The 27,943-nt window shown below is 49.0% G+C and overlaps 1 protein-coding gene and 2 long non-coding RNA genes across 6 annotated transcripts in view; 1 reads left to right on the top strand and 2 right to left on the bottom strand.

Annotated features, from left to right (window-relative positions):
• Positions 1 to 27,943, top strand: part of SRRM4 (serine/arginine repetitive matrix 4) — a 156,268-nt gene that overhangs the window by 120,944 nt on the left and 7,381 nt on the right. For 2 of the 3 annotated variants that reach the window (XM_058691654.1, XM_058691652.1), the window contains 7 exons: positions 438 to 488; positions 3,686 to 3,784; positions 7,363 to 7,519; positions 20,858 to 21,162; positions 25,465 to 25,668; positions 26,383 to 26,493; positions 26,998 to 27,138. In XM_058691654.1, coding sequence (XP_058547637.1) covers positions 438 to 488; positions 3,686 to 3,784; positions 7,363 to 7,519; positions 20,858 to 21,162; positions 25,465 to 25,668; positions 26,383 to 26,493; positions 26,998 to 27,138 — 1,068 coding nt within the window. The remainder of the gene's footprint in view (positions 1 to 437; positions 489 to 3,685; positions 3,785 to 7,362; positions 7,520 to 20,857; positions 21,163 to 25,464; positions 25,669 to 26,382; positions 26,494 to 26,997; positions 27,139 to 27,943) is intronic. The other variant, XM_058691653.1, reaches the window with a different exon arrangement.
• On the bottom strand, positions 155 to 27,315 carry LOC131489717 (uncharacterized). Of its 2 annotated transcripts, none has more exons than XR_009250689.1 (4): positions 27,195 to 27,315; positions 5,463 to 5,623; positions 1,179 to 1,277; positions 155 to 268 (listed from the first exon to the last, which is right to left on the bottom strand). It is a non-coding gene; the product is annotated as an uncharacterized LOC131489717 (long non-coding RNA). The 2 variants fall into 2 exon arrangements; XR_009250688.1 differs by having other exon boundaries at positions 1,179 to 1,244; positions 27,195 to 27,310.
• On the bottom strand, positions 21,675 to 25,483 carry LOC131489718 (uncharacterized). The gene is made up of 2 exons (XR_009250690.1): positions 25,402 to 25,483; positions 21,675 to 21,874 (listed from the first exon to the last, which is right to left on the bottom strand). It is a non-coding gene; the product is annotated as an uncharacterized LOC131489718 (long non-coding RNA).

Genomic DNA, 27,943 nt, shown 5'->3' with positions numbered 1-27,943 from the left:
CAGCCTAGCTGAGGCTCAGTTTCCACATCTGTAAAATGAGTACGTATTAAATAAATGTGCCTCTGCCCACAGATTGCAGGGAGAGTAAAATAAGACTGTTGACAAAAAGTATTTAGCAGTGTTTGCTTACAATAAATCCTTGACACATGGCAGGTATTATTATTACCTTTATTTACGACTGTATTATTAAGCTCCCAGAGCTGGCCATGGCCCCCTGCGTCACCTCATTCTCAGTCTGTGTGTGGGTCACTGTCTCTAGCTGAACCTGCTGGGTGAAAAAATCAGCAGTGACTGCTCTCCTCTTGGAAATGATTAGCATCTGTCCCCAGACTGCCTGGGTCTTGTAACCTCGGTGTGTAAAGCATCTTAACTACTGTTTCTTTTTATCTGGAACTGGGATTCTGCATCTTTTAATTAATTGGCCGTTTCTCCATTAGCTCCTCCAGCCCAAAAAGCAAAAGAAGGGACGAGAAGAGGCACAAAAAACAGTAAGTAGGGAGCACCTGGAACATTCTTTTCTCCAGTTTCGGGGGGAGGCGGGGAACCTGACCTCTGCATAGCCAGAGTGTGGGCGTGGCCAAATAAACGTGAGGTGGGGGTGGGTGAGAGGAAGGAAGGCAGGGAAAGGCAGAACCGGCTGATGAAGGGCAGTTTGGGTTTGGGTATGTGTAAATGCACGAGGTTGTGTATGTGACGTGCGTGTATTTGTGTGTGCGTGAAAGTGAATGATGTGCGTCTGTGTGCCTGCAGTGCCTTGTGGATACATTTCTATGAAAGGCGTGTATGTATAGTATGCACATTGTTTGCAAACGTCTGTACGTTTTTCCATCCTGCAAACATTTGTGTGGAAGGCGTGTACAAACGTATGCAATGGGGATAGTCTGTGTGTGGTGTATATTTGTGTCCACACGGAAGCATTCTGTATGCTTCTGCTTACGTAAGCACGAACGCGAACAGTGTCACGTGGGTGCAGTCTGCCCGCGTGCTGATTTTCTGCACCCTGCGTGTGCACCGCTTATCTACCCGCGTGCATTACACGTATGGAGGGTGGGGGGGGGGGGGGTTAACCTGGGCACACAGGTGTGCCGTGTGTGCGTGAGTGGTCATGGGGGCATGATCACGTGCAAGCACACGCGTGAGTGTGCTTGTGAGTCCGAGCCTTGGCTGCGGGGGCTTACATCACGGAGATTGCAGCGAAGCTCCTACCCCCGGTCTCGGGGCCCCAGCTGGTTCACGGTGTATAGCTGGTGGTGGAAATTCAAATCAGCTGGTGCTGCCTGCAGAGTTCAGTTCCCAGACAAATTAAAAGTAAATGTGGTTACAACCCACCTACTTTATACCCTGCAAATGTTAGCACATGTGTTTTCCAATCAACTAATATTTTATCTCCCGCCAAGAAGCCTCTAAAGTGAGGACCAAATGCAATAGGATGAAAGGCGGTTGGCTGTTGGGGAGGGAAAAGAGGAGGCAGGGACGCAGAGGGAGGGCACCTCGCTTTGCTGCCTGAGGGGTCACTTCATCCGAGGTCAGTGCAAAGGAGGGCATTTGAGCCACCCCCACAGGGGCCTGGGGAATGCTCCAGAAGGAAACAGTAGAGCTTTGAATTAGCTCAGGGAACAACTTCCCGATCAGCAAGCTTGTTCAGTTCAAGTCAAAAGGCATTCACACTAAGCGCAGACCAAGCACATACTCTGAGAGACCTCGGTATCACTTGTCCAGTGGGGCTGCAGTATAGACACATAGAGCCAGGGGCTGGACCGAGACTCTAAGAGCACTGGTGGGGATTGTGGGGGTGGTCATCACTGAGGCTGACTGCTTGAGGGCAGCAAGGGGGCCACTCTCCCTGGTGCCAAGAGCTGGATGAGCCCCAGAAATTACTAGGTGATGCAAAAGACAAGCATCATCAGGAGAGGGAGAAGCAAGAAAAACAAGGCGCCCCTAAGATAAAGGATGGTTCTTCTTGCCAGGTTCTATGGTCGGGGATGCTTCTAAACAAGTGATCTCTGGAGAGATTGAGCCTGCTTGTATTCACCATCCCTTAGTAAGGCCCTAATACATGGCAGGCCCTGGGCTGGGCCCGAGGACAGAGCTTAGCCAAATATTCTTCCACACTCAAGATGCTCACAGTTCCCAGCGGAACACAGGAGCCAGACAAGGGACAGGTCACAGCACAGTAATGGCGGCTAGGAGCCCAGGGCATAGCGGCAGGCTTGGCAGTGAGCAGGGGCTTCCTACAGGAGGAAGTGTGTAGACTGACTGGAGTGAGGACAGAGGTAACCATTCTAGGCTACTGGTTAGGCACATGGTTTAAACTCTCTGCCTCGGTTTCTTCATCTGAGAAGTAAGAGAAGCTACTTCATACGTTGTTGTTGTGAAGGCAGAGATTGGTCCATTTAGACTATGGTGCCCAGCAGGCAATATGTGTTAAATATGGGCCACCTGTCATCATCATCCTCAGAAGGACATCATGAGCTGGGACATACATGAGCCAGAATACAAGCAGTTGGACTTCCTTGAGCCTGCCCAGCCAGAGCAGGAGACACCACACAAGGAAGCTAGAGAGCTTGGCAGGGGCTGACTCCTCAAGGTGCTCGGGGTTCAGGATCAGAATGCATACTTGACATGAGGGCAATGGGAAGGGTTAAACAGGGCAGGGATATGGTCTGATTATCACATTAGCAAGAATCCCTGAGTCCTTTGTTGGAATAAGCAGGCTACCTCCTGATAGAGCCCTCTCTAACTCCCACTGACATCGTGCCTTGGCCCAAACCACTGACATTCCTTGTACATACTCAGTGACCATTGTCTCTGCTGCTATTACTTCTGGGTCATTATTATCATTTAGGGGGAACTGAAGTAACCTGTAATAATACCACTATTAGTGGTAGTGGTGGTTGTTGATTGTTTGTTGTAATTTCTGTTGCCAGTGATGTTTCTAACTCTGAAAGCAGGTCTTTGACTCCATGTGAAAAATCTGGACTTAATTTTCCAGATCTGAGGTTATAAATTGGCAGCCCAAAGGCCTAATTTACTCTGCAAATGTGCATTCTTTGCCCCCAGTGTCTTGTTAAAAAATGACCTTCCACTTAAAAATAGGAATCTTTTGCATAAAAATCTGTATTTCTACATTCACTTGAAAAATTAGAAGATCCAACAGCACGCCAATATTCTGGAGGCAAGGCCACTTCTTTCTTTAGCTCTTGCCCGACTGATTCACACAGTACAGTGGCTGACTGAGATTGAGACCCCTGTCTTAGGTGGGAGAGAGGTGACAAGGGGACGTGACACTCCTGGCAGGTGTGGTCTGCGTCAGGGCGGGTGGGTGCGGCGGGGTGGGAACCCGAGACCCAGGCTGAGTCCCAGGCTGGCTCCTCCAGAGGAAGCCTTGCCACTCACTTGTGTTCAGTATGGCTGGCTGGAGAGGCCAACCGCCCGAAGAGCTGGGGTGATGGGGAGTGGGGCGTGGGTAGGGGGAGATGCCTAACTTTGGGAGGGACAGTGACTCTGGTGCAAGAGGATGATGTATGTCACAAGATCAAAATCTCTCTCTCCCTCCCTCTCTCTTCCCCCTTCCCCACTCTCTTCCCTCTCCTGCTCCCCCACCCTCTCCTTCCCTCTTTCTTTCTCCTTCCCTCCCCCTCCCTCTCTCCCCTCCTCTGACTCACTACTTTTCACCGCCCCCAAGATCACGAAGCCGGCCCCGAAAGTCTCACCGTCACCGCCATCACCATTGTCCCTCCAGGTCCCAGAGTTCGGAGACCCGCTCCTCAAGCTGTGAGAGCAGGTAACCCCTCTCCCCAGGGAGCCTCCCCCGACACTATCAACACCTCCCTGTAGAGAAAAGGGACGGGCTGCCTCCAGGTACAGGAACAACGCTGAGCACATATGTGTGTTTCCTAAGGGCCAGTGACCACTGCCACTGCCATGGTGTGAGGTGCTGAGCCCTCTCCCTGAAGTAACTACACGATCCCCTCTGCTACCCCATGAGGTAGCTACTGTTCTTATCCCCCGTTTTAAAGATGAGGAAACTGAGGCACAGAGGGGTTAAGGAACTTGTTAATCAGCTACTAAGTGACGGAGCTAGGAATGAACTGCGGAGTCTGGCTTTGGACTTGGTGCACTCTCTAAGCGTTGCTCTAGGCACAGAGAAGCTGAACAGCCTATGAAAGCACCAAGTACCTAGTTCTGCGGCCCTTGCGAGTCGGGTTTCTCCTAACCAGGACCCTCTCCGTGCTGACACATTAGCTGTCCCGTGTTCAGAAAGGGGAGGAGGGCTCTCTTGTGGGTGAGAAGAAACGGAGCGCGGCTTTGTTGAAGTCGATGTTTGGAACTGTTGATGGCCAGAGGATGCACCAAGGCCTCCGGCTTCTGGATGTCACAGGCTGCTTTGTTCATCCCTGTGGGCTTCCCCCATATTTGGCGACACGCTCAGGTTACCCAGGGAGATTTTAAAGTGTCACTGTCCTGGGGGGGCTGGGGGGCTCAGTCAGTTAAGCGTCCAACTTTGGCTCAGGTCACGACCTCATGGTTTGTGAGTTCAAACCCCACGTTAGGCTGTCACTAACAGCGTGGAGGCTGCTTAGAATTCTCCCTCCCTCTCTCCCTGCCCCTCACTGCTCACTCTCTGCTCACATGCCCCTCACTGCTCACATGCCCCTGCATGCTCACTCTCTAAATAAATAAATACATACATACATACATAAACTCTTTAAAAAAATAAAATAAAATAGGGGCACCTGGGTGGCTCAGATGGTTAAGCATCCGACTTCGGCTCAGGTCATGATCTCGCAGCTTGTGAGTTCGAGCCCCACATCAGGCTCTGTGCTGACAGCTCAGAGCCTGGAGCCTGCTTCGGATTCTGTGTCTCCCTCTCTGCTCCTCGCCTGCTCGTGCTCTGTCTCTCTCTCTCGAAAATAAATAAACATTTAAAAAAAATGTTTTTAATAAAATTAAATTAAATTAAGTTAAAAAGTCACTGTCCTGGTCCCACCTCATCCCACTTAAATCAACCTCTAGAAGAAAAAGGAGAAAGAGGAGAGGGGGAATATTTTCCTAGTTCCTACAGGCAGTGTGCTACAGTTTCAAATACATTGTCTCTCTTTTTTTTATTTTTTTTAATGTTTTTTTTATTTTTGAGAGAGACAGAGAGGGACAGCACGAGCAGGGGAAGAGCAGAGAGAGAGACACACACACACACACACACACACACACACAGAATCCGAAGCAGGCTCCAGGCTCCAAGCTGTCAGGACAGAGCCTGACACAGGGCTTGAACCCACAAACCATAAGATCATGCCCTGAGCTGAAGTCAGACGCTTAACCGGCTGAGCCACCCAGGCGCCCCGCATTTTCTCTCTTGATCACCCCAGTCACACCATCAACTAGACCAGGGCTTCTCCACTTTGGCTGTACTTTACGGTCACCTTGGAAAATTCTTGAAATGCCAAATTCCTGGATCTTACCCTCTTGATGTTCCGATCTAGTTCAGAGGAGGTGGGGCCAGGTCAGTGAGATTTTTAAATCTTCCTTCAAGAGGCAGATGTGGAGCCGAGCATGAGAAGCATTTGAGGAAGGAAACACAGACCTTGACGTGTGCTGCCGTCACTAAGTCTTTGTGTTTCCCCTAAACACCAAAAACCGTAAAGAGCATCGGCATCAGACAAGGTTGCTCTGTGACCCTGAGTGGCCAGAAAAAAACAAGGCCCCTCTGTTGTCAGGCTGGAGCCCAGATAAAACAGGAACTTTGTCCAAGACCCAAAAGTGACCCAGAGTCTCCCTATCCTGGCTAGCGTGAGGGACTGTTGTTCCTTTTCCAGTTTTAGCCTTGGCCTTGGTCTAGGCTCCAAGATTTATGAAGAGACCCGGCCAGAGTATCACCTCCACTTAATGACAGCATCCAATCCAGAACAAAGCCCCAGTTCCTTGAAGTCACCTGCTGCCCGCCCAGAACACTCCCGTACAGGGACAGCCTACACGTCCCTGTGGTGTGTGCTCTCCCTCACTGCAGGGAGCAGTAAATGCGCTTATTCAGCCACAGGCGTGCTCCCGGTGGCCTTTGTCCGGAGGGCATTGGCGCACTGAGCTCAGGTGCATTACTGACGTGGAAATGCAGAAAACTCCACCGTGGTGAGCAAAGGTATCTGAGCAAGGTCACAGTGAGTGGCAGAGTTGGGTCAGAGACCGGGTCCAGAGGTGACCCAGCCTGAGCCCTTGACCCCAGGCCCAGGCTGAATCGGCTCTCAGTGGCTAAGCCCTGCTGGCCTGGGTCAGAGGACAGTGCAGAGAGCTTGCCCTCAGCATGCTGCCCTCTACCTCACCTCTTAGCGAAATGGCTACCTCTGCAGACCCCGGCCTCGGCCCCCTTCTGCGGTCACCGCTCCTGGCGATGTTGCTGTCTGAGCTCCCCAATGCCTGTTGGGCTGAGGGACGCTCCAGTAGGCACTGGCCACACACCCAGTGAAAATGATCGGGAGGTCCCAGAGACCAGAGGGACATTTCAGAGCATGACCAAGAGGCATTGCTTCCTACTGGGGCGGAAAAGTCTGCCCTGGCCCTGGTGCTGCCACTTTCAAGCTGTGTGACTTCAGGCAGGTCCCCAAACAGCACTGAGCCCCAACTTCCTCGTCTGTAAAAATGGGAACTACCTGCTGTGTTTGTGTTGTGTCTTCAAGTTGCAAGAAATGCCCTAAGAGGGCAAGTGCCATGCAAATCAGTAAGGTGTTACTTTTATTACTACTGTGGCCCAGAGCTAACAGGCTAGCAGAATCTAAATATGCCCTTTCTAAAGAGTCAGAGATTCCTTTGGGTTCCGCTGCAGACAGGATAGCCAGGTCTGACGAGCTTACGCAAGGCATCTTTGCATTTTTGTCAGCTACGTTTTTTTCAAAAGTTTTGGGTGGCAGTCAATATAGGATGTGTCTGTGTCACAGATGGCAAAGTCACACACAAAGACATACGGATGTGTCCGGTCATATTTATAGGCAAACACAGTGGGACACACCCAGGCATGCACACGGTCACATACAACCATACTGACAATCACACACGCAAAGGACACTAAACCAATCAGGCTAGGGATGTTTTCTATCCTCCCAGCTACATTCCCAGCCCCAAAGACAGTGTCAGGTACACGAAGCAACATTTTTGGAATGAACAAATGAGAGAGTGAGTGAATGAATGGGCAGGTGCAGGGGGCAGATGGGCAGATGGGCAGATGGACGGACGGAAGAACGGCAGCACACGTGGTTCATACAAACATACCCAAACACATTCCACAGTCCTCAGATCCTACTGGCTCTGCAGCCACCCCTCTGCCATGCTCCCCTTCAAAAGACCCTCACGCCTGTCTCCCCTGCCCCCCAGGCACCGCGGCAGGTCCCCCGAGGAAGGGCGGAAGTCCCGCCGAAGGCACTCCCGCCGCTGCTCCAAGACCCTCGGCAAGGCCAGCCCCGAGGCCCGCTCCAGCCACCCGCCCAGCCAGCCCCTCCAGATGCTCAGCCTCCTGTCGGCCAGGGGTGTAGTAAGTATTCCACACAGCCTCCTCGGCCAGTCTTGGCCATGACACTGGGGGGAGGTGGAGACACAAGTTCAGGGCAGTGTACGGCACATTTTAATTCGGTTTTGGGCAAATACCCCACTGTTTTTCAGACCTCAGTATTGCTTAACCAAAGGGTCACTCACCAGCCTTTAGCAGCACTCAGTTGGGGGAGGAAGTAAAGCTAAAATACCCAGGCTTTTTATCAGGGAAACATTGAAAACTACATGTCGGTCTCCAGAGTGACATCTGCAGGAATGCATGTGGGAGACACTGGAGGAGGTTTCTTTGGGGAGGAAGGAAAAGAGGGGGTCTTTGATGTATCAGAGGCATTCCAGCATTTCAGTGAAGTCTGCATCTTTGACACCAGCTCGCCTGCAGCATTGATTAGCAGCTGGGATTTGATTTCACCTATATAAACATGGCCTTGACTGTATATGAGAATTTTCCTTCAAGGAGCTCATAGCACTTGATCTGTGTCCTCTCATGTGTCTACACAAGGTCTCAGGGAATTGGGGGTATGGCTGCTCTCACTGGTGCCTTTCACAAATGGGACAGAAAAACCAAGGCTCAGAGAGGTTACGGTCTGAGGTAAAGCCACAGAGCAAAGCAAGAGTGAATCCGATTGAGCTACCCCACATTGAATGGAATCCCGGAATGCTCCCCTCAGGTCAATAAGGAGGAGCTGGAATGTGGCTTCAGACAGTCTGACACCAGGAAGTTTCCCCGGGCAAGGGCTTTAGAGTTAGATCTGAACTCAGGTCCTAGCTTTGCTATTTGCTGGTTGTGTGGCTTTGGGAAAGTTGCTTAACTTCTTTGAAACTCAGCATTCTCATTGGCAAACTTGAAATAATACCACCTGCATATGGGGTTGTTGGGGACATCCAGTAAGATAAAGTATGCGAAGGCCTTTTGTCGATGCTCAGGGGATAGAGACACAAACAGGAGGAGATGCAACGTTGACACAGACTCCAGTCGCAGCTGACAGCTGGGAAGGGGCCTGTGTCTTCTAGCTACGAGTGAATCTGAAAATTCAGATGAGGTGAAAGAAAAGAGAAGTTCAGGGTGCTTGCAGGAAGGTCAAGGAAGGGAAGGCCATGGTAAACACTAGCTGGGCCTGGTTGACGCAAGTTATCACCTGCAGTGCATTCTGGGAAACTCTTCTTTACCAGGCAAGGCACCCTGGCTCACCGAGGTCTCATTTTGTCCACATCCTCTGCCTAGCTAGAACCATCCACAACTTTCCCAGCTTCCTCCCCTCTTTGTAGAAGGGCCTTGTGGTTGCTGAGTAGTTTGCAGATGCAAAATGCCCACCTGCATTCCGCGCCCCCCCCCTCCCCCCAGCCCACCACCACTGATGTGTTATAAAATGTCTTCCCAGCATGGCAGAGAGTCTGTGGAGGCCTAGGTGGGTGCAAGTCTTGGCTTAGCTGGACAATTCCTTCTACTCCTCTCAGCCTCGGCTTCCAAACCTGGAAAATGGGCATGCCAAGCTCATCTGTCTCCCAGGGGAATTGTTGCCAAGTTAGAAATCAATTTAAAATAGCAGCAAGAAGAGGCAGAAGAATTTAAATGAGTAAAACTCACCCTGTCTTTCTGGTCCTGGTATTTGTGGCAGCCCAATTGGTGGCCCCAACTGACTCTCGCTAAAAAGTGCCATTGGGAAAAACTGGCCTGTTTGATCCCCTTCCTGGGATGGTTTCCTAACAGGCCAGGTCTGTCCAGATGTTGAAAAAGGCTGGATGTGACTAAAAACAAAAAACAAAAAAGTGTGGTCCTCCCACACCAGCTGGTAAGGAACCAGTTTGGCTATTGGTTCTTGAAGTCTCAGTGCCTCCCACGGGTCCAACCCCTCTCAGAAGACCTGAAGGCCCATCTGTACCTACAAGGGACAGGCATTAAGAGCTCCCCTAGCTCAGTGCCGTGATTCCAAGAAGAGAAAACTGAGACTCAGAGAAGAGAAATGACTTCCGTGGGCTGTGGCAAGTTAGAGTTGTTCAAAACATGGGGCTGTGCTTATGCCGTCAAATACTGGCCCTGAGCTAGGGAGAGTTACTTAAACCTTTTCGGGCCACAGTTTCCTCATCTGTTTAAAAAAATGCACATAATAAGTCTTTTCTTCAAAAACCCTGCTGTTAGGACAAAAGCAAACTAGTATGAGAAACTGTTCGGCTCGGTGCTTGGCCCAGGGGAAAACTCAGCAAATATTAGTGGGTGTTATGACTACAGCTTTCCAGGTACTGCTTGTGCACTTAGCAACTGTGGGACCTTGAGCAAGTTGCATAAACTTTCTGTGCTTCAGTCTTCTCTAAATCTGCAAAATGAGGGGAACGGTGAGACCTGCCTTGTAAGAGGGATGTTACGAGGATTCGATGAGTTAATGTAAGTAAACGTTCCAGACTGTAACACACAGAGACAGCCCTATGAGCCACGCACTTTTGTTAGAACGAAAGTAGAGGAAGAAATGCTACTTAATGGTGGCTGCCAATAATAGGGGAAATAGTCATGGGGCAATGACAATAGCAGCAGCACTGGTAGCAGCAGGAATGAGAGTGTGGCTCCAGGCCCAGGCTAGTCCTTGCAGGACTTGGGAGCAGAGCCGGGGCCTCTGTTTCCTCTGTTTTCAGTTTCCTTCATCCTAAATAGCAGCTGCAGCCCCAGTGGCTAGCCCCACCCTACTCACGGTTGTCTGACTTCTGGGGGCATCAGACACCCCCAAGTCTAGCCCTCCGAGTGCCCTCCATGCTCGACCCTTTCTCCTCTTCTCTCTTGCAAAAGGCAGAGATGGATGAAGGTGCCAGGTTGGACCACAGGTTTCCTGAGCTCCCTATTAAAGAGAACAGCAAAGGCACTGCCCTTGGAGAATCGTTTCAATCACTCATTCAAATCTACCAAATATCCACAAAATAATCCATCAAGGGTCTGCCGTGCCATGGCTCTCAGGATCCGGTGAACATAGAACAGTCTGTGCTTTCTTACGAGGGAGACAGACAAGGTAAAGACTGTAAAAGACAATACACAACAAGGAAGCAGAGATGCTGAGATGCGGGGGGGGCGGGGGGGGGGTAGGTAGCAGGCAGGGAAAGGAATTAGGGCTAGCATTAGGTTAGGGCAGAGAAAGTAACAACTAACTGAGAAACTGGTGGTGAGCAAGAATCAGCCAAAGGAAGCAGGAAGCAAAGATTGGAGTCAGGGATGGAGGCAGAATTCCAGGCCAAGAGATGGGGTTCTAGGGATAAGCAGGAACCTGAGTGTGAAGGGTCTTCTATGCCATGGTTCCTGCCACACTCCACTGCAGGTATTTCCTATGCACGGCTCATTAAAAAATCAAGGACTGGCACATTACATCAAGGGGGGCCTATCTGCATACATGAATATGCAAATTCAGGGCTCTGTCTTATTGAAATCCTAGTCGGTGAGCTAAAGATAACCTGAAGCCCTCTTGCTCAGTCAGAGTCCAAATCCAAATGGAGGGTCCCAAGGAGATGATTTGGGGACCCTTCACAGTCTCATTCACGTTCTTTATCTCCACTCAACCATCTCTGTCCAAGGCATCGGGGAGACAGAGATGAATAAAACACTCTTCCTGAACTCCAGAGCTCAGTCTGGTAGTCAACAGCAGGCTGCAGTGCAGCGAAATAAGTGTTGTAATTAGGGCTGAGATTGAGTCAGTGAGCACGAGTTCCTCCTTAGTTGCCAGAATATTCAAAAACTTGCACAATAGTTGGTTAATAGACCCTCTCACCACACTACCCCCAAGTCACCAAAGGTATCCCCTCCCTCCCGTAGTACCTCTGGGCCTTCTCACAAGTTCAGCAACTAAAGAGTGATACCTGATAGCCTTAGTACCAAGGCCAGCTACCTTTGGATGAGGCAGTATCCACACTCAACCAGTTATTGACTATTGTGACTATCAACCATGGTGGTGATGGAAGTAAGTATAATAGGTAGTAAGACCACAGAGAAAGGACCAGACAGTGTTGCCTTGGCGCCCGACGGGGCTTTACAAATAAAGGAACATTTGAGCTGAGCTTTGAAGGATGGGTTCCCCAAATTGAGATGGCTGATGAATAAAGGGAGGGGGAGATATTGCTATGTGCCAGGCACTTTTGTTAGAACAAAAGTAAAGTAACACTATAAACTATCCCATATTTTGCACAGCTGTTGGGGTTTTTTTGGTCTCAAAAACACTTCTTTGAGGTAGATGCGACTATTATCACCATTTTTCAGAGAGAAAAACAGGCTCACAGAGCCAAAGAGACTTAGGTAGGTGGCCCAGCTGGGAGGAAGGGGAGCTGGTATGTATCATGGCTTGTGTCTCAGAAGCTTACATTCATAGCCAGAGGACCGACTGGATGGCAGAGAGGTTGGTGGAGCGAAGCCTTGGCCAAGCCCTTTCCCTGTTGACATGGGGCTCTCTGTTAAATCTGCCCTCACTGGAGAGGGAATCTGGAAGAGGGCTGATCTCTAGGACGCTAGACCAAGGGGAAGGACAGGCTCCCTTCCTCCTTCAGCCTCCAGCTTTGGCCAACAGTTGCCATGTATTCCTTGCCGACAAAAACCTGCAGACGCCATAAGAAAAAGAGAAATAGAAGGAGAGGGAGAAGGAGGTGAAGGAGAAGGAAGAGAAGGGGAAGAAGGAGAAAAGGAAGAAGAAGAAGAAGAGAAAGAGAAGAAGGAGGAGAAGGAAGAGAAGAGAAGAAGGAGAAGGAAAGGAACAGGAAGAGGGAGAGGAAGAAGAAGAAGAGGAAGAAGAGGAGGAAGGAGAAGGTAGAATGGCAGCAGAAAGAACCTGAGATCCATAAAAGAGGGCCTCATGAAATTTGTTAACAAGAGGAGGCAGGAGAGGGCAGTGATGAAGACATGGGCTTTGGAGCAGATCTGTAGACTCTGGGGTCATGATCTTGTCTCCCTGGGAGACCCTGGGTAACAACAACCAACAGAGCCAACTGAGCACCAACTATGTGCCAGTTGCTAGGCTGAATTCTCCACACGTGCCACCTCATCTGTTTCTTATAAGAGCCCTTCAAGAGAGCCCATTTTACATTGAGGAAACCATGGCCTACAACAATTAAGTGAAAAGGAGCTACATGAAATGGAGAAACCAGGATCCAAACCCAGAAAGTCTGACCTCAGAGTCCATGTGCTTCATTATAAGACTCTCCTTGTGTCATTTCACTTCCCTGGGCCTCGGTGTCCTCATCTGTACTTTGGGCTAATAATCATACCTACTTCATAGGGCGGTTGTGAGGATGGAGTGAGTTGAGGTGTTCATTCATTAAAAAAATAGGCATTCAGCACCTACTGTGTGCCAGGCACCGTTCCAGGCAATGGTTGAACAGCAGTGAACAAGACAGACAAGGATCCTACCCTCATGCACTTTCAGTTCTGTATGAGAAACTCAGCCCAATGCTTGGGACATAATCGACACTCAATATGCAATCATTGCTAGTGTGATTATTTGTCATCGTAGTGGTGTTATTAAACTTACTCCTAATAAACCCAGATGTGATGGGTTCAAAAAGCTCAATCATATCCACGGTCTGAGGTGACCTTCAGAACAAGCCAAGAAGAAAGGCAGGATGGAGGTATACATCCCACTTTGCAGGCAGGGAAAAGGAGGCTAAGGGAAAGCATATGGCAGCCCTGGTCTTCAGACCCCTGGTCCAGGCTCTCACACATCCTTGCAAAAGCCTTTCGAGCTCTCGCTCAGCTGAGAGACTCCACATGCCACACCATTTCACTGCAGTATAGAGAAGACAAGGACCAGAATGCGGAGGAAGGGCAGTATGAAATGGGAATTTGCAGGACCTGTTCTGGTTGTTGTTGCCGTTGCTGTTTTTTAACGGAAAGTGGCATGAGGTTGTCAACTTCCACCACGTCAGCTCAGAATAAAAGAAAACCACCATTTTCTATCACGTAAATGACATCTTACCACCAGAAGACTACATGTAGTACTGACCTGCCCTCCGAAGAAAGGATGAGCCCTTGAATCAAACACATTCAGCCGGATGAAAAACTCATTACAGTGAACTTATTTTCCTCCAGTTCAATTTGGGCTGGTGCAAAATTTGCCTGACTGGATCCATATAGAGAGTTTTGAGAGCCGGTGGGCTGGGGGCCAGCAGGAGGGGCTTCAGAGGCATGATGGGACTGAAATTGCGATTCCCTCTCAGCTTCCTGTGGTGGGGAGGGGGTGGGGGAGACAGGAGGCTGGACCACCTCCTTGGGTCCAAGGTCAATTGCAGCGTATCACTCTGAGGGATCACCCAGTCCTGAAAGACTTTGTCATGTTCCCGCCGTCCCCACATCCCGCCTGCTTTCACACGAACTCCCAAAGGTCAATGAACCCATTCTTTTGCTGTCTTCCTAATTAGTGTACAAAGGAAGATGTACAACAGCAAGGAAAATAAACTTAATGTCTTTGTGAAACAAAAGGATTTTTTTAAAGGAATAACCAGAACCCTGTAGCTAAAAGCTCTGCCACACAGCTCTATATTCACATGAGAATTCCCAGTCCCCCATATGGCAGGGAGGGGAAAAAAATTTATAGCCATTTCTCTCCATGGGGCCATTTGAAGCTCAGTAAATGGACTTGTTCAGTTTAATTGGAATTCTCTTCTTGATTGTATTTTTGTAACCTATTAGGCCGTGCTGCCTCTTGATCTCAGAATTCAGCTGAAATTAAATTTTGAAGTGTAAGTGAGAGGTTGCCTTTTTTCCCCCGTTCTTGATTAAATAATGATTTGAAACAAAAACAATAAATAACAGTGCCAGCTTCCCTGGAGGGCTGAGAGAGACTCCCAGTGAAACGCCAGGAGCTGGGGTTTGTGGTGGGGGGATTTAATTACTTATTAGAAAAACCCAAGTGTTAATGTGGAGTATATTAAGGAACAAGGAGATGAGTCAAACTTGTGAGTTCAAGAGAAAAAAAAAAATCAGAGCTTCACATTGGAGGGGGCCGAGGGGGAGTAAAGGGGAAACACTTGTTTGCTTTCTCCCAATGGTCATAGATTTGTGAAATACAGTTTGTTCTTAGGAGAAAAAAAAAAAATCTGAGCTTGGCAATTTTGACCCAGAAGGGAATAGCTTGTAATAGCTCCAGGGTCTGGATATGACTTAATGGCTTTGGTCTCCTAGTTCCTTCCATTGACAAAAGCCTAAGAAGGATGCAAAGGATGGAGATGGGGAAGACAGTGAGCTCTATTTCATGGTTCTGGCAGGGAGAAATGGAGCATACAGGATGCACGGTCAAGGTAGCAGCAAACACTTAGAACACAGGGTCACAAACCTAGATGTCTCAGGGGCCAGGTAGTTAATTGATATAACCAACTGGAACCCCATGGGGTTGGGGGCCAGAAAAACTCATGCCCCCCCCCCCCACCTAAAATGGGCAGCTGCAATTCTCTCAAGCCGATTATTAGTGAGCAGGAATGTGGACCCAATGTTGTCAGATCTTAGTCTTTGGCACAAACCAGAGACAGAGTTGTTAATGTGAAACTGTCTCATTCTACAATGTTGGCAGTTAATTCAGATTTACTGTCGAGCAGGCTCCCTACTAAGCACATATATACTAAGTGGGCTCAAGAAAACATAGCTGAAAGAAAACATCACTTGGCCTGCCAGTTTTCCAGTGGTGATGTGGGGTGTTGAAGCAGACGCTGTTCATTTATATCCCTTCACCCTCTCCACTTCAGGGCACACGGCTAACTTCCAGCTTCCAGAAGATGCTCTCTGGCCGCCAAAGACCATTTTGCTTGGCCATGTGGCAGTTTGGATGTATTAGAGAAATGACACCCCTTGGGTGCAGCCTTCAACTTATGAGTGGTGGGGAATAGGTACATTAATACCCCAGCTCCCTCCTTGGCTGAGATCAACTCTGGAGTCGGTTCCTCACTGGCTCCCACAGTGTCCTCCAGCTGCTCACCGTGGCTGCCGGTTTGTGATAACCCATCTTTCATTGGTTCCTCCTCTCCCTCACCTCATTTCCCCACTCTCCTACAGAAGTTCCCTGTCCTCTCAAGATAAACTACCAGCACTCAAATTCCTGTCTCAATTTTGGGGATAATCCATATTAAGACAGATGTTTTTTCACCTAGTAATTAAGCAGATCTTACAGGGGCTGAGTTTTTATGCCAAGCCTTAAAGAGTTTTATGCCAGGTCCCGTGAGGGCATTGTTACTGGATCACGGTGGGTCTAGAATGACTCTTCCTAGAAAGTATCTTGAGCACCATGTTTTAGCCTAGCTACAAGGACAGGGGCAAGGATCAGTTAATACACAGAAGAGAAATTCCAAACAGAACTCTTCAAAGACGAATTTTGCGAAGGCTGTTATCTAAATGAGGAGCAAGTAGGAGGCGTCTTGTCATGTCAGTGTCAAGTGGACAACTGTTTGCATCTTATATGAGTATTTGTCTAGAAAGGAGCCACTCCGAGATGAGAGGACAGAGACAAGAACACAGAGGCCTCTGTTGTCTGTCATGATGTCCATGACTTGAAGGTCTCCTTTGCATGATCATGGCTGTCACACACCTCCAACACACACACATCCTACCTTCGGCTTGGCTCCCCTCCATACCTTTCCTGTTCTTTGTGTAGGGTGAATGGAGAGCTCTGGAAAAGGGAGAGTCTGAAACTAAGAGGCCATTAAACTGTCCAAAAATCTCTAATGAATTTATTAAAATGCTCCTTTCACCTGGAAATATAGACAGAGCCCATCAAGGCTTGTAAAAACAAAACCAAATAGGGTTAAGCCAAAAGAAGCAGAAATGAAGGTCTTTGGGCTCCCACCTCTTACGGCATCCACAGAGTAACCCTTTAAGCAGGTCAAATGGAATCAGAAGATTTGTATGTCCAGTGCCTGCTAGGGATGCTATGGAACGCTGGTTGTGCCCCATATGCAAGTGACTCATCTTGGAATTAAACCCCACCTGCCCTCCATTCACCAAGGCAACCGTGAATACTGACCTGAGCTGCTTCAGCCTAGAGAAAGGTATATCTTTTTCCTAATCTGTCTGGCCAGAGGAAACACCTGTTTCTAACTCCTGACCCAGGAGGAGCACCTTTTTGTAATCTGAACAAAGTCACTGTATGGGCTAATAGCCCCATTATGTGCAAATGGCCAGCCCCAGTCCATTTTGTAAGCTGATCTCCCAGAGGAGTAGAAGATGGAAAGGAATTCAGGAGACCAAGCATAACTTGTCTGGAAGGCTTCTCAGATCCAGAGCTTCTCACCTTAGCATGGAACTTGATGCCACTGAAATATGTGGACAGAGCCTCTGTGTGCTTTCTCCAAGGGTCCTGGGTCCGAGGAGGGCCAAGAAGGAGAGGAAGAACAGAAGGTGATTCCTTCTCTGCCATAGGCCTGGACCTAGAACTCAGTTCTAGAGGTTATCTCTTGATCACAGAGCCAGCCCTGAGCTGGTCTTGAGACATCAACCTTCAGCTAAGAATCAACCTAGTTTTTTAGAACTGTTTTGAATATGATGGAGGCCAGTCCCTCTTTTAAAAAGCCATCAAGTAAGTTCCCAAAGTTGGCAGTTACCCAGTTGGGCCTCACCAGGGCCTGATCACTCGGCCATCTTCACCACTGAATTAAGTTAGGAAGGGCCCAGGCTTCTCGAGCTCAGGCTTCTAAAGGACTATGGAGCAGCTTCATTCATTCAGCCAGATTTAGTGAGCACCTACTCTGCGCCAGGCACTGGTAGTTACTTGGGTACAACGCTGAACTAGTCATGCGTGGCCTCTGTCTTCAACAAACTCCCACTCAGATGGAGAGACAGGCAATAAAACAAGAAATTACCCCACTGAGTAACAGTGCTGTGACACACAGAAGCCACTCATTTTTGAAGGAGTAAATGAATGAAAGACCGAATGAATGAGTGAACTATGGACTGTTGTGCTATGTACTATGGACTGGGGGGTTAGAGAAGGCTTTCTAGAAAGTGATTTGTAACCTAAAGGATGTATAAATTTAGCCATGTGAAATGGAGTAATGGGGAAGAGTATTCTAGGCAGAGGAAATGGCATCTGCAAATGGCCTGGGCTTGGGAGGGCAAGATGTGGTGGCAAAACCAAGAAAATTCTAACATATCGGCATAGGTCGTGGGGGTCACGGTGGGGGTATGTGGAAGAGATAAGGTCTGTGAAGTACTCAGGGGTGGGTTGCAAAGGATACTGTCATCCATTTTGAAGAATTTATATTCATCCGAAGAAATGGGACGTTTAAACAAGCTGGAGATGTTGGTATTTTCAGGCACCAGAGTCAACCCAATGAGAACATCTCAGAGGACCTTTATCTCTGTTTTCTGGAAGGATGGAAAAGCATGATGCCTTATACAGTTCTCAGTTCTAATTACACAAGTTACGTGTGTATAATAGTCATGGTCAGGTGGAGACAAGCTGAAAGCGTCTCTGTGAACTCAGAGTGTGGGGTTGAGAAGGTGAACAGGGCAAAGTCCCCTTCTGTATCCACTAGCCTGGAGGGGCCTCACACTCAGGAAATCCTTGCCTATGGGGACCCATGATGCACCAGGACAAATGCATTGGAAGTGGTAGCCAGGGCTGGGAACAAGTACCTGGGAAGAGAAAGGCCAGCCTGAATGCCCCAGGGTAGCAAGCCAGTTACAATGGATAGATAACGGAAGCTGTTATACTCACAGGCCCCTTTGTTTGAGTTACCTTCTAGCCTCGTTCTCCCCAAAAAGGGCTTGCCTGATTCCCTGCACCCATCCTGGAACCAAGCTCCAGTCTGAGAGCCCATCAGTTTTCTCATTCCTGACAGAGGTGGTAGAAATACACATGTTGCCAATGAACTCCCAGAGGTGGGAAAGATACAGCATCCGCAACTGCAAATGGGAAGACAAAAAGGAGGCGCTGAATGGGAACAGGGCCTTTACCTTCTTTTTAAAGAAGTCTCACTCAACAAAACTCCACTTGAGCAACGTTATTTTGAGATCCCTTGTCCCAAAGCAAAGCTTGCCAGATCACCAAGCAGATATAGATGACAGGGACGGCTGTGCTGGGGAGAACTTGGTAACGCTGGACCATCACCCTGTCTGTGTGCAAAGCCTCCTGGGAGAATCCACAAAGGAAGTTCCGCCTCCCCAGTCCAGAAGCTGACATCCTGAGCCGCCAGAGTTTGCTGTGATTCTCGCAGTTCTGGTGTCTCTGTGCCTCACCCTCATGACCAATTGCTGAGAAGGCAGACATGGTCCTTTAAGAAAGCCCAAAAGTCCCACTCCTTTAGGCCCAAGTTACCTGTAATAAGGGCTGGGAGGGAAGCAGGCTCTTGACGGTGAGGTCTCACTGATACTGGTGGCCCCAGGACAAGAGTATAGAAGGAGGCCTACATACTGGATGTCTAAATGTTTATAAGTCAAGCCAGCAAACCTAAACAAAATATGTTCTCCTATCCTGGCAAACATATCTCCAAAATGATCTGGAAAGTCAGGTTTGAATTTAGAACCTCAGACCCCTAGAGTGGCCGGCCACGACATGGCAGTGGGGGGTGGGGGCGGTGTCCCTGCCTCAATGCCCTGGTCCCTCCCTTTCTCCTCCTGCCTCTTACACCAACCAACACCGTGATGGGCCTCCCACACATGCACATAGACACCCCAGCCTGAACATCTAAGCTCTGTACAAAGAGTCACCCTTGGACCTAAGAGTGTGCACACCTAAAGCATGGTTATGTCCCCAGGAGAACAGATCCATGGATGAGCCTGCAGAGATCTTGAAAGGGGTCCCAAGGGCCATTTAAACAGAGAACAGACAATTCTGGGATCTCAGGTACCCATGAACTGGTAGTGTCCTCCTGGCCTCACAGATCTCTTGCCCCATGAGGATAGTTACTGCTGGAGGAGGTCCAGGGCAAAGATTCCTCTCGCCCACAGCTAAATAAGCACAGTAGTATTGGCAGGGGCCAGACCAAACCCACTGTGTCAATCACAGCTGTGACACTGGTCTGAACGTTTTAAGAAAACCACCCACTGTGCTTCTAAACACAGACACCATTGCTTTCCCAAGGGCTGCCTCAACCTCCTTTCTTCCTTCATCTGTTCCAGTTCAGACCCAAACAGGACTCTGGGAACCCTCCCCATTCCCATTCACCCCAAATCCAAATGTCCAAGCCCCTCCCAAAGCCCTTTGTCACAAGCATACCCTCGTGGTCTGGATACCCAGACGGAGGCAAGCTCTAGCCCCTACTGCATTTTCAGCAAGGGTTTCTTGATCCAACTTGGGCATTAAGGGACTGATGAGGTTAGTGTTGATGGCCTTGAGGTCCCCTTGCTGAGAAAACCAAACAGATCTGATGCCTCAGCTGTTAGGAACACTGAAAAACCAAAACTCAAAGCTGAGGGCCAAGTGTGAGGGTGTGCAGAAAGGTGTGTGTTTTTTCTTGTCATTTTCGACTCTAATGATGGACTCACGTTGCCCGCTCTTCCCTTTCTCTTACACCTTACCTACCTACTAAAGGAGGAGCTCTTGCTTGGTAAGTGGATATAATCCGCAAAGACATGAGAGAATTTATTAGAAGCCACTCGAGAGCCTTAGCTACCTTCTCCAGGGGGAAAAGGACACACACAAATAATCGTAGAGAGCTTTTTTTTCGTTTGTTTTCAGTCAGACTATTTGACTTCCATTTTTTTTGTCCCCCTTTCTTTTCCCCTTTAGTTGAAAACTACTAAAATGTCATTTTGTGACCTTGACTTTATATTTAAAAAAAAAAAACTTCTCTTTATTTCATTTCTTTTCCCCTTGCAATATTTGTTTAGGGTTCTATTCAGGGAACTTTTTTCTTTAAAAAAAAAAAAAAAAAAAGGTCAAATTCGTTGAGGATTTGGTTGAAGTTTAAAATTTTGGCTTTATCTTTTTTTTTTTTTTTAAGTTCCAAGATATGTTTTTCATGTCCATTGCCCCATTTCTTTTCCCCTCCCCCTTCCTTTATTTTTATTATTGTTTTAGCTTAAGGGTGTTTATACACCCCCCCCTTTCGATTGAGTTGTCTGTTTTGTTTGAGTTAATTCATTAGAAATTAAATTTTGTATAATTTCCTTTTTCTTTTGTTTAATCTGGATCGCATGCTTTTTCTCTGCATGATACCTAAATCTTCCAGTTATTCTAGCAGGGGGTAAAAAAAAAATATCTCCTTTCTGTGGTATTCTTTCAGGAATTTGTGCTTTTGTTTTTTGGCGTCTCTTCTTTCCTCTTCTCTCTCTTTCCTTTCGTTACAGTGCATCATGACGGTAAACATTTCTTGGTTATTTAGACACAGTGCACAGGCCCGGCGATCAGCAGTGTCCAACGGGTGTTTTTGCTTTCAGATCACTGGGTCGGGGTCTGCAGCTGACCTCTTTACCAAAACAGCCAGCCCGCTCACCACCTCCCGAGGACGCTCCCAGGAGTATGACTCAGGCAATGACACCTCCTCGCCACCCTCCACGCAAATCAGCTCAGCCAGGTCACGGGGTCAAGAGAAGGGGAGCCCCAGTGGGGGCCTAAACAAGAGCCGGGAACTCAACTGTGGAAACACCTCCGATTCAGGGAACTCCTTCACCACCTCCTCACCCCAGAACAAGGGGGCCACTTTGGAGAATCTCTCCCCCACCAGCAGGGGCAGAGAGTCAAGGTCAGTGCACTTAGGCTGGGTGGGGGTGGGGGGTGGGGGGTCCTGCCTTAGCTCCACCTTCTCAGTCTCTCACCTCAGCCCTCTACCCACCCACTCCCCACTCCTAACCCAGGACTCTTTGATTTGCAAGAGAGAGAAAACTCAACTCAAACTGGCATAATTTAAAAAATATATATCCAAGGATATCAGCTTCGGGTACAGCTGGATCCAGGGGCTGAAAAGTACATCACTGAGAATCTATCTTTCCCATTACATCTCGGAGCTCTGCTTCCCTCTCTATTGGCTTCATTCTCAAGCAGACCCTCCCAAGCATGGGCATACATGCCAACCATTCTACAGGTTAGCCAGCCAATGGAAGCAGAATGCCTCTTTCCCAAAAATTTCAGCAAAATACCAAGACAGGTTCTCATTGCTTCTGCTTGGCCCATCTTGGTTCATCTGCCCACCCTTGGATCAATCACTCTGGCCCAGGAGATGCTGTGCTTTTGGCAAGAATTTGTCACACGCTACCATCAGGGCTAATGAGTAGTCTTCCCACATACACAAAACTTGGGGGAGGTCTGGTTCTCTGAAGGAAAAGTCAGGGTACTGATATCAGGAGGAACAGAGGCAGGCGCACCCGGGTGTCTCATTCAGTGAAACCTCCAACTTTGGCTCCGTTCAGCTCAGGTCATGATCACATCGTTCATGAGTTCCAGCCCCGCATCAGGCTCTGCAATGACAGCGTGGAGCCTGCTTCGAATCCTCTGTTTCCCTCTTTCTGCCCCTCCCCCACTCTCGCTCTCATGCTGGCTCTCTCTCAAAAAAAATATTTTTTTTGAAAAAATTTTGTTAAAGGAAGGACAGAGGCTGGGCAGGCAAAAACAAATGTCAGTTTTACCATTAATCTCAGGAGAAAGTCTAACATTAAATCCATTGAAAGTCAACTGTCATTTTAAAAAGTTCAAATGCATTGAAAATCTGTGGCAACAGAAAAACCTGCTCCTGGATGTTTGTAGCAGCTTTATTCATAATTGCCCAATCTTGCAATCAACCGAGACATCTTTCAGTACATGAATAAACAAACTGTGGTCCATCCAGACAATGGAATATTATTCAGCAATAAAAAGAAATGAGCTATCAAGCAATGAAAAGACAGGGAGGAGCCTGAAATGTATATTGCTGAGTGAAAGAAGCCAATCTAAAAAAGGCTACATCCTGTATGATTCCAACTATATGACATTCTGGAAAAGGCAAAACTGTGAAAATAGTAAACAGATCAGTGGTGACAGTGGCGGGGGGGGTGGCTAGGGGGTGGGGAGGGATGAACAGGTGGAGCACAGATTCTGTGTGACATTGCAGTGGTGGATACATATTTTACATTTGTCAAAACTCACTGGGTTCACAAGAGTGAACCCTAATATAAACTCTGGGCTTCGGGGGATAATGATGTCAGCGGCGGTTCACTGATTATAACAGATGTATCACTCCAGTGTGGGCTGCTAAATGGCGGGGGAGGTTGTGGGTGTGGAAAGTACAGAGGGTTCCCATATACCTGCAGAGTGTGTGTGTGTGTGTGTGTGTGTGTGTGTGTGTGTGTGTGCACGCACGTGTGCACACATGTGTATCTTAACCCACTTGCTAGATGCAGTTTTTCTGCAGAAAACCCTTTCATGCAGTTGCTTATGAGCCAGCTGTAATTCTAGTTCATTACCCCCTTACTCTCTCATTCAAGAAATCACAGCAAAATGCTAATCACTGAGGATAATGTCACAATAATAGCTAGTAAAAATCGCTGATCATTTACTCTATATCATTCACTCAGTTACTTATCCCTCTCCTAGTTTTCAGGCACCTCCTGAATGCCAGCCACTCAGCTTGGTGCTGGAGATACAAAAATGGCATGGTCCCTTTCCTCGGGAGCATGTAATTAATGGGGCGGATGCAGAGATACAAGAGGGGTGGAAAAGGTTTGCGGGTATATTCTGCCATGCTAACAGTGGGGTCTTCTTTCTTCTGGGGGTGGGAGTCTGCTTTTGTTCAGAGTGGCCAAGATTTCAGAATGATAGCCGAAGCCCTAGCAGTGAAGCTGTTAATGGCTTCTTTAAGGACAGAGCACCCTTTTGTCCCCAGCACACACAGCCCACTTCAGTCCTGGACAAACAACTTGGCATCCACACGTAGCCTCTGGTTTGCCAGCCCCAGGACATCTCTGGCCTCAGTTCACGCCCAAGCCTGCCTGGGAGCCAGGGCTGGGTAAGAACAAATGTCAACATCTCAAAGAAAAAGGAGTGATGTCCCCAGATGAGACAAAGGACATACTTCAGGGCAGAAGAAAATAGAATAGCACTAACAACCACAATAATGATAATGGCTGCTAACATTTGTGGAGCCCTAATTATATGCCAGGGGCCATGCCAAGTGCTTGCCATGGACAATCTTCCTTGATTCCTCCTTGAACCTTTATGGCATAGGCATTACGATAGACCTTTTTTAAAGCTGATGGGGAAACTGAGACTCAGAGTAGTTAAGAAACTCAGTTCATAAGGGCCAGCACCAGGATTCAAACACGTATCTGTCATAGAGCTGAAGCTAAAGCCTGAGTAGCATCCAGCAGTTCCCCATTTAGTTTGATCTTATGTGGACAGCCAAATTAAATAATTTAGACCCAGCCTTTCATTTTGAAATTAACTGATCTCTAAAGTCATGGCTGTGTATGTCATATCAGCAATGAGCAGAGGGCTGAATGGAAGAGGTTATCATTGGCTCTAAATCAAGGGAACCTTCAACAGTGAAGGTAGGAGACTGATGAAGTGGAGGGGGCATGGGCTTTGGAGCTGGACAGATCAGGGTTTGAGACTCTGAGTGGCCTTGAGGAAGTAATTAACCCTTCTGAAGAGAATAGTGCCAGTTCCATAAGGTCATTGGGAGGATCATACAAGATGATGCTTGTTTAGCACCCAGAACACTAAGAGGCTCAAATGTTTACTTCACAACTATTTATTCATGACCTGGGCCAGATGAATCAGGCTCTGTCCAAGGTGCTGGGATAAGTATCCAGAGACATGAGTCCTCTCCCTCAAGCTCAGTGACTGGAGGAGGAAGAGACAATTTTAAGACCAAGTGAGGTCTTCTAGGGACAGGGGTGCGGGAGGTGGAGGGGAAGTGGGGGTGGTGCCTAGGGGCTGGGGGCTGTGGAGGTCACCCAACTAGACTTAGGGGGATGTCAAGAAAGGCTTCCCAAAAAAGGTGAGGTCAAACTAAAACCTGAACCATGAGTAGTTATTGTTAGGTGAGGAGGGGAGGAAAGAGGGTTGCAGGCAGTGTGAATGTTCTGAGGCCTGGAGACAGGGAAGGAGCAGGGGGATTTCAGGAGGAACAAGTAGTCCATTATGGCTGGAGTCAAGAGAGGAAAATGCCAAGAGCTGAGATTGGAGGGGTGAGCAGGGGTTGGGTCATTATGAGCCTGGAAACCCTATTAATGTGATTTGAACTTGACTCTTGGCACAAGCAAATGAACATGCCCTTACTGAGAATCCAACAGGAGCTTTATATGGCCCTAGGCAGGGTAGAAATACAGAAGACAGGACCCTGCCACTGGGTGATTTTGAACAAGCCATCACTCTTCTTTGGGTCTCAATTCCCCCATCTGCAAAATGGGCTACACTGAAAGTTTCCCAAACTTAAACCACCTACATGGCACCTGCTTGATTTTAATCATATCCCTGTACTACTGGGACTCTTATTTACCTTGACAAACTCACTTTTTTTTATATAAGGAAACTTATACTACTGTCTTACATAGAAAATTTATAGCATTCATCCTAAATAGAAGGCACATGCAAAAATACATGATTTTTTATATGAAAATACATAAAAACAGTGGATTTAATTCTTGTTAGTAACAGTTGCCTGCCCAAGGCTCTTGAGCACCAGGCCTGGGAGACTGCCAGTGTTCCAGAGATGGTGGAAAACCCACTAGTACCCAATCCAGTGTCTCTAATGTACTCAGATGGGCTGAAAAAGACTCAAAAGGGAATAAATCTCTCACTATGTGATTTGATGTTATTTACCATTATGCTCGTGCCCACTAACCTAAAATACTCTGAAGTGCCCCCTCTGGAATGCATCCCCCTCTGTCCCTATTCCTCTACCAGCTGTGGCCTAGAAAGTCTTTCCAGAGGTAGTAAGATGGGACTAGGTGGAAAGGGGTTTCTGAGGGCATCACAGCCTGGGCAAAGGTAGGGAGAGGAGTGTTACCTAGAGATGCCTCCAGGCTAGCGGTCAGGCCAGTGCTAACAGGTGTTCTCCCCACATCTGCAGAGGATTTCAGTCGCCATGTCTGGAATGCGCGGAGGTGAAGAAATCCGGTTTGGTCCCAGCCACAGCCCGGAGCTCCCCCATGAGAGGATGCTCCCGCAGCCCCTCCTATGCCAGCACCCGCTCTTCCAGTCACTCCTCCCGATCCCCAAACCCCAGGGCCTCCCCCAGGTACACCCGAAGCCGATCCACCTCCTCCGGGAAAAGGTGAGTGCAGTTTTGACTTCTGTTCTGCAGCGCTTTCGTCCTTAGGGAGCTAGTTAAGGTAACTGGAGATGTCCTTTGACCCACCGGTGAAAGAAGTCAGACAGATTTGAGTTTGAATGCCCGCTACTCCCATTCCTAGCTGGTGGCCTTGGGCCACAGATAACCTCTCCAAGGCTCAGTCTCGTCATCTGTAAAATGAAAACATTAACCTCTCGTGTCTCGGTTTCCCGACTTACAGAATGGGCTTAATAGTACCTAACCCTAGGATCTGTTGAGGATTAAATGAGATAATGCACAAAAAGCATTAGTTCAATGTCTGACACATAATAAAATACATAACAATCATAGCTAACATTTCCTGTGTGCTGGCTCTGTGCAGTATGTGATTTGCCCTAATTTACTCATTTACAATTCTATAGGGTAAGTTCGATTATTTACCCCCTTATATAAATGAGAAAACAGAGGCCCAGAGAAGTGAAATCACCTGCCCAAGGTCACACAGCTAATAAGTAGCCTTAGATAGTAAGAATTCAGTCAGAGGAAGTGGTCGATATTATTATTAATTGCCCAGGAAAGGGCCAGTCAGGTTCCTCTGCCTGGCGTCCAGAAAGAAAAAGGTCACCCCCTGAGGACCAGCTGAATAAAACCCTACACTTCCGGGGCGACCCCGGCGAAGCCCAGCAGGCCCCTCGGAGACTGTTTACTCTCCCGCAGGTCCTACTCTCGCTCTTCCAGCTATTCCTCCAAGTCTGGCAAGAGGAGCCCCCCCAGCAGAAACTCTCGATCGCGCCGCAGCCCCAGCTATTCGCGGTACAGCCCGAGCAGGTACAGGCCCCGCCCCCCAGGCACAGGCCACGCCTCCCAGCTCACGTCTGGGGAGCGTCACCCAAGCCCGCCCCGCTTCCCCCTTTGTCCAGCACTGCACGAGTAGGGATGGGAAGATGACCCAGCATCCTCGTCTTCGCTGGAGTTATGTTTGGGGGCCCTAATGCACCCGCTATACCCACACCCCGGCCTCTTCACACACCTAATACTCCCCTTCCCCATATTCAGAGCCCCCAGTTCTTACGCACGCACCAGAGCCCTCTTGACGTTCACGTCCTCGCCCCCGTGGCAGCCGCGCCCCTGTAATGCCCACCCTCGAAGGCTGACACCCCTGCACGTGCCCAGCCTCACCCCCACAGTACACACCCACAGCCCCCTGGGGCCCCGGGAGGAAGCCACCACCTGCCGCAGTAGGGTGAAGGGCACAGGTGAGAGGCAGTGAGTGCCCCTGTCCCACGCGTTCACGCGGGAAAGCCAGCCGCAATAACCCCCGCACCCCTTCAGGGAGCGGGACCCCAAGTACAACGAGAAGGACTCGCAGCAGCGGGAGCGCGAGCGAGCGCGTCGGAGACGGCGGTCCTACTCGCCCATGCGGAAGCGCCGGAGAGACTCCCCGAGCCACCTGGAGGCGCGGAGGATAACCAGGTGAGGCCAGGAGGGCCGGGGGTGCCCGTCTCCACCCTCATTCCCACCCCTCCTACCGTTGGGGCCTCGGGCCCTCCCCGTGTCCCCTTGGAGCTGGAATTCAGGACTGTGGGAGCTCAGGCACGCTGCGGGCCCTGCATGGAGGGGACAGGGCCTCCGGGGCGGGGCCAGGGTGGGTGCCTGGGACAGGGGCGGGGCCAGCCTGAGGAATCTGGTGGGCCGAGGGGGTGTGGCCAGGGACTGTGGAGCGAGCTGGGGTAGCGTCGAGGCAATGCGGGCCAAAGCCGTGGGGCAGGGCCTTTGTCTGGGGGTGGAGCCGACCACTGGAGGCCCAGCACCCTCAGACCCACATGCCAGGCTTTAATAGACTCTGATCATACCCTGCACCAACTGAGGAGAGGGCAAAAGGATCGTCTGGGTGCCAGAGGGACTTAAGCGGGGGAGAGCACTGAATCTGGAGTGCATTCTTGGCTGTGCCACTTTCCAGATGAGCAGGGAAAGTCTCTTAACTTTCCAAACGCTGTGTTTTCACCCATGAAATATTGAAGGAAATAACTCCCAGGAGTATCACGGAAATGAAATGAAAGGGGGCAAAGAGATGTGAACAAACTTTGTAAACTTAAATGCAGAACACTGAAACCCGAGGCGTGCCATTGCTATTGATTGCATAGACAGACTAGGTGGATACGGTTTCTAACCAGTAAGCTCTTCACAGAGAAAAAGCCATAGAAGAGAAGCCTGAGGTCTGAGTGGACCCAAATTCCTCAGGCCTTGAAACCGGGAGGAGTGGCTGAGAGCTGCCCTA

Source organism: Neofelis nebulosa, chromosome 11 (genome assembly GCF_028018385.1).
Source record: "Neofelis nebulosa isolate mNeoNeb1 chromosome 11, mNeoNeb1.pri, whole genome shotgun sequence".
NCBI lineage: Eukaryota > Metazoa > Chordata > Mammalia > Carnivora > Felidae > Neofelis > Neofelis nebulosa.
Note: the sequence above shows the minus strand (reverse complement) of the source record. Positions and strands in the feature narration are given on the sequence as shown.